This window comes from Macrotis lagotis, chromosome 1 (assembly GCF_037893015.1).
Source record: "Macrotis lagotis isolate mMagLag1 chromosome 1, bilby.v1.9.chrom.fasta, whole genome shotgun sequence".
In the NCBI taxonomy this organism is placed as follows: domain Eukaryota; kingdom Metazoa; phylum Chordata; class Mammalia; order Peramelemorphia; family Peramelidae; genus Macrotis; species Macrotis lagotis.
This window is the reverse complement of record NC_133658.1, coordinates 36,389,265-36,395,264: the sequence shown is the minus strand read 5'-3', so window position 1 is coordinate 36,395,264 and position 6,000 is coordinate 36,389,265. Positions and strand designations below refer to the sequence as shown.

General features: G+C 34.8%; 1 protein-coding gene across 2 annotated transcripts in view; it reads right to left on the bottom strand.

Annotated features, from left to right (window-relative positions):
- Nucleotides 1-488: 488 nt before the first annotated feature.
- The window catches only part of LOC141495753 (uncharacterized), a 59,825-nt gene continuing 54,313 nt past the window's right edge, over nucleotides 489-6,000 (bottom strand). Inside the window, exons 4-5 of one of the 2 annotated variants that reach the window (XM_074197453.1) lie at nucleotides 4,893-4,988; nucleotides 489-2,590 (exon numbers count right to left, since the gene is read on the bottom strand). In XM_074197453.1, coding sequence (XP_074053554.1) covers nucleotides 855-2,590; nucleotides 4,893-4,988 — 1,832 coding nt within the window. In that variant the 3' untranslated portion in view covers nucleotides 489-854. The remainder of the gene's footprint in view (nucleotides 2,591-4,892; nucleotides 4,989-6,000) is intronic. The other variant, XM_074197459.1, reaches the window with a different exon arrangement.

Sequence of the window (6,000 nt, the reverse complement as noted above, 5' to 3'; positions counted from 1 at the left end):
TCTGCATCCTCTTGAAATGGAATGGGATACAATGAAAATCATGTGAGACTTGAGTCCCCAAACCTGGCTTTTAATTCTATCTCTGCTCCTGACCCCCTGGGAGATGATAACCAATGAATTTCAGATGGATCACTGATGAAATAAAGGACTTAGACTAGAAGATGTTCTCTAAGATCTGTTCTAGATCCAAGTTTAACATGTGATCTGAAAGTGTTTTTTTTTAAAGTGCTTTGTTAGAAAGTTATCACTGAATGTCAATTTATGAGTTTAAATTAGTTTTTTTTTTTTTGCAAGGCAATAGGGTTAAGTGGCTTGCCCAAGGCCACACAGCTAGGGAATTATTAAGTGTCTCGGGTCGGATTTGTAATCAGGTACTCCTGACTTCAGGGCCGGAGCTCTATCCACTTCACCACCTAGCTGCCCCTAAATTAGTTTTGATAATCACTATAGACACAGAAAATACAAAAAACCAAATATACAAATTATCATAATGTTTCGGATAAAGAAATTTGGTTATTCTTCCAGTAGTCAAATGGGCTGTCCCCAAACAATTTCATAACAAAGACACAGCATAAATTGAAGTCATCATTAAAGGTAGTTATAATTAATTGCTGCCTATCAACAAGGTAGTAATAATTTTGCACGAGGAGAGAGAAATTTGGTGCCCAGTTTAGAGACATAGTTTTTCTGACCTCTTGCAACCTTGACTATCAGTGTTCAGGAGGACATTGTTGATGATTAAAATGTATTATGAAATATGGAAGCAATCCCAAAAAAGAGGGAAATTAACAAGAAATTTCACTTGTTCTTACTGTAGTTTCCAAGATTATTTTTTAAAAATTTCAGGTCTAATTTCAATTATCGTCTTTATTTGCAATATGAAACCTCTGATGTCGAGTAAGAGATGTCTTATGCCCAAAGGCCTTCTTACAGTCATGACATTCATAAGGCTTCTCTCCAGTATGAATTCTAAGATGTTGAGAAAGTCTTGACTTCATAATAAAAGCCTTCCCGCATACATTGCATTCATATGGTTTCTCTGTAGCATGAATTTTCTGATGGAAATTAAGTCGTTTTCTCAGAGTGTAGGCCTTCCCACATTCTCCACATTCATAAGGTTTCTCTCCTGAGTGAAGCTTCTGGTGGTGAGTAAGAGATATCTTGTGACTAAAGGACTTCCCACACAGATTACATTCATGAGGTTTCTCACCAGTATGAACTCTCTGATGAAGAATGAGTTTTGACCTCACATTGAAGGCCTTCCCACATGCAGTACAATTATAAAGTTTTTCTTCAGTATGAACTCTCTGATGTTGAGTAAGCTCTCCCTTTATATAGAAGGCCTTCCCACACTCATGACATTCGAAAGGTTTCTCTCCCCTATGCATTCTCTGATGTCGAGTAAGAGAACTTTTCCAATTAAAAGTCTTCCCACACTCACTACATTCATAAGGTTTCTCTCCACTATGTATTCTCTGATGCACAACAAGTTGTGTCTTCTTCTTGAAGGTCTTCCCACATTCTCTGCATTCATGAGGTTTCTCTCCACTATGAGTTCTCAGGTGTTGAATAAGCGTTCCCTTTGTACTGAAGGCCTTCCCACACTCCTTACATTCATAAGGTTTCTGTCTGGTATGAATTCTCTGATGTAGACAAAGTCTTGATTTCATAACAAAAACCTTTCCACAGATATTACATTCATGAGGTTTCTCTCCAGAATGAATTTTTTGATGTTGAGAAAGTCTTGACTTCATAATAAAAGCCTTCCCGCATACATTGCATTCATAAGGTTTCTCTGCAGCATGAATTTTCTGATGGAGATTCAATTGGGTTTTAAGAGCGAAGGCTTTTCCACATTTTCTACATTTATAAGGTTTCTCAGTATGAATTCTCTGGTGTCTCAGAAAAGAACTTCTGTAACTAAAAGCCTTTCCACATTCATTACAGTCATAGGGTTTCTTTCCACTATGAATTACCTGATGAGCAATTAATTGTGATCTCAGAGTGAAAGCTTTTCCACACTCATTACATTCATAAGGTTTCTCTCCTGTATGAATTCGCAGATGCCGAATAAATACTGCCTTCCTACCAAAGGATTTTCTACATTCATTACAGTCATAGGGTTTCTTTCCACTATGAACTACCTGATGAACAATTAATTGTGATCTTCGAGTAAAAGCTTTTCCACACTCATTACATTCATAAGGTTTCTTTCCAGTATGAATTCTCAGATGCCGAATAAACACTGCCTTCCTATCAAAAGCTTTCCCACATTCATTACACTCAAAAGTCTTCTTTCCAGTGTGAATTCTTTGATGGTCCATTAGTTGCACTGTTATACTGAAAGCTTTTCCAAATTCATTACATTTATAAGGTTTATCTCCAATATAAATATTGTGTTGACTAATTCTTGATTTGCAATGGCAGGACTTATCACACTTATCACATTCCTTACATTCATAAAGTTTCTTTCCCGGTTTTGCATGTAGAACAATTTGTTTGCATTCAAAGAAGGTCTTCTCGTATTTATTATATCCATTATATTTTTGTTCAATTTGAATTCTCCAATGTGGGCTAAGTATTTTCTTCTCTAAAAGGAAGAATGGATTGATTAGTACTGTCTCTTTTTCTCTCTTTCCCAAAGGCTGGCTGCTCACAGATTTTATAATGTTCTCCTGCCTCACTAACTTGGTTTATACAATATAAAAGCTCAAAAAACTCAATATATGTTATATAAAATTCAATGAAACATAGATAATATACTAAATAGATTCAGGATTAAATTTTTTCTAAGAGTCCCAAGAAAAAGAGGGATAAAAAGAACCTGTCCTACAAATGCTCCACATTTGTATATAAGGTAAAGTTTACAATTATTAAAAAAATATGGTTTTCAGATCTGGAAAATATTGCCCCTATATTTTGAATTGAGATTAGATGGGGAAAACTGAAAATAATACAGAGAAACTCTATAGAATTGAGAAAGAGGAGAAGAGAGATGCAAAGAATTACCAGGAAAATAGATTTAAGAAGAAATAAAATGAGTACTGACATGAAGTAGTTTAGCACAATAGGAAAAGCCTCAAATTAAGAGTCCTGGGTTCAATCCTACCTCTGCTACTTTTTAAACCAATATGGTTCTAATTTCTTCTTTTGATTTTTAATTTTTAATTTCTTTTTTGATAATGACCCAAAAAAATAAACATGAGCACTTCATATACAATTTTTTAAAATTCTGTATATGAAACTATGTTTCATTCCCTACAGTCTGAATGTTTTAAAAAATGCAGACTGAGTTGAGCCTTGTAGTAACAAAACTGGGTTGCTTAAATGTATCCCTTTATAGCTGTCCTCTCTATTTTTCAATGTTTCTTAGAAGCTTTTTTTCTTTTTAAAATTCTCTTGCTTCTTACCAAATTCTCGTTCAGAGTCTTGCTCCGTTAGTTTTTTTGTTTGTTTGTTTTTGCAAGGCAATGGGTTAAGTGACTTGCCCAAAGTCACACAAGCTAGATAATTGTCTGCGGTCAAATTTGAACCCAGGTCCTCCTGACTCCAGGGCCATTCATTAGTTAACTTTAAACAATTAAATTTTATTTTGGGTTTTTTTGGGGTGGGGCAAAGTGACTTGCCTAAGATCACAAAGTTAGGTGATTATTAAGTGAGGATACATTTGAACTCAGGTCCTCTCCTGAATCTACTGTGCCACCTAGCTGCCCCTAAATTTTTTTCTTTAGGTAGAAAAATCTGCCTTCACTAACCTGTTCCCTACTCCCCAGCTGAGAATGAAAGAAAAAACAAAATTCCTGTTACAAAGATGTATAATTAGGGAAACAAATGTCCAAATTGACCCTGTCCAAAAGAAAAATTCATGCATATGTGTTTCATTCTATACTCATGAGTTGTTAACTTCTCTTATCAAGAGATGGGCAGTGAGTTTCATCATAATTCCTCTGGAATTGTGGTGGATCATTATGGTGATCATAAGTCATAAAACTTTTAAGAGTTATCTAGTTTATAATACTGTGTCAGTATGTAAATTCTTTTTCCTGATTCTGTTCATTCACTTTGTATCAGTCCACAAGAATCTTTCAGGTTTTTCTCAAATCATACCATTCATCATTTGCTATGGCATGTTAGAATTCTTCCACATTTATATACCATCTTTTTGACCACTTCTATACCACTTATTTAACTATTCCCTAACAGATTGGCATCCCCTTAGATTCTCATTTTTTTTTTTTTTTAGGATTTTTCAAGGCAATGGGGTTAAGTAGCTTTCCCAAGGCCACACAGCTAGGTAATAAGTGTCTGAGAACAGATTTGAACCCAGGTACTCCTGACTCCAGGGCCAGTGCTCTATCCACGGCGCCACCTAGCTGCCCCCTAGATTCTCATTCTTAAGAACTATATTTTTAAAAGAGACGTAGGATCAATTCCTTCTTTAATCTTATTCTAATTCATTTTTTTCTCTCTTCTCCCCCATCGGTATTTTCCCTATGGAGTAAAACATATTTCTCCATCCAACTTGTGTGTGTGTGTGTGTGTGTGTGTGTGTGTGTGTGTTTTCTTCCCTCCTTTGACAAATTTATATGAGCTACATTCCAGTGTCAGCTGCTCTGCTTAACCCTTTCCTCTTTGTAGAGATATCTCATGCAACCAAGAATTTCTCCAGAGAAGAAAATTTCTGAGGGGATCTGAGGACATAACACCCCTTCCAATGTTTTACAAATGTTCCTCAACAAAGGCACTGTTCACAATGATTCTTCTGATTAATTTTCATTTTGTCATTTGAATAACTGCTTCTATATAGAAACCTCTATAGCCAAGAGGTTTCCTCCTAATGACAAACAGATTTGTTTCTTGGAAAAATTCGTCTGCAATTTTCATGTACTCACCTAGGCAGTTGTTTCTTAGGATGTCTTCTTTTGGCATCCAATATCCTGCTCCTCTTTCCAACTGGTAGATGATATCTGGTTTGGAAATTGTAAATCCTGTTCAAAGACAATGGAAAAATTCTAACAATTGTCATCTAATTCAATCTTCCCAACCACAGATAGGAGGGAGAACAAGGGCATAAAATATTTACACTATCAAGAACATTGATGTGTTAAATGATTTTTTTTATTTCTTATGAGAATTTATAATATTTTAATGGGGAAGGGTGGAAGAATATCTCATAAGAATGAGTATATTAAAAAGTATCCAAAAGACTTTAGAATTATATAGTATTTTCTTTTTCCCCAATTTACACATAAAAACAATTTTTAGTATTCCTTTTTTTTTAAAACATTAGGGTTTGAAATTCTCTCCCTCCATCCCTCTCATCCCAATCTCACCTGGAAGGCAAGCAAGTTGATGTAGGTTTTACATTTGCAGTGATGTAAAACAAAATTACATATTAGTCATGTTGTTCAAAATAAAAAAGACCAATTAAAAAAATAAAATTAAAAAAGGTATGCATCAATCTTCCTTCAACTCTATCAGTTCTTTCTTTGGGGATGGAAAACATTTTTTTTCATTAATCCTTCAGAATTATCTTGGATCACTAAATAATTCACAGGTGATTATCATATAATAGGTTACTGTGTAAAATGTTCCCATTCTGTTCACTTCACTTTGCATCAGTTCATAAAAGTCTTTGCAGATTTTTTTTGAGAGCATCCTGCTCATCATTATTTCTTATACAACAGTAGTTTTCCATCACAATTATAATGTACAACTCATTCAGTCACTCTTCAATTGATGGGCACCTCCTCAGCTTTCAATTCTTTGCCACTACTAAAGGAGCTGCTTTAAATATTTTTGTAAATATAGGTCCTTTCCTTAGGAATATAGGCCTACCACTAGTATTGCTGAGTCAAAGGTTATGCATGGGTCTTTATAGTCCTCTGAGTTCCAAATTGCCCTATAGAATCATTTAATTAGTTCTCAACTCTAGCTGTGCATTTATTGTTTCAATTTTTCTACATTCCCTTTTACTTGTCATTTTCCTTTTCTGTCATA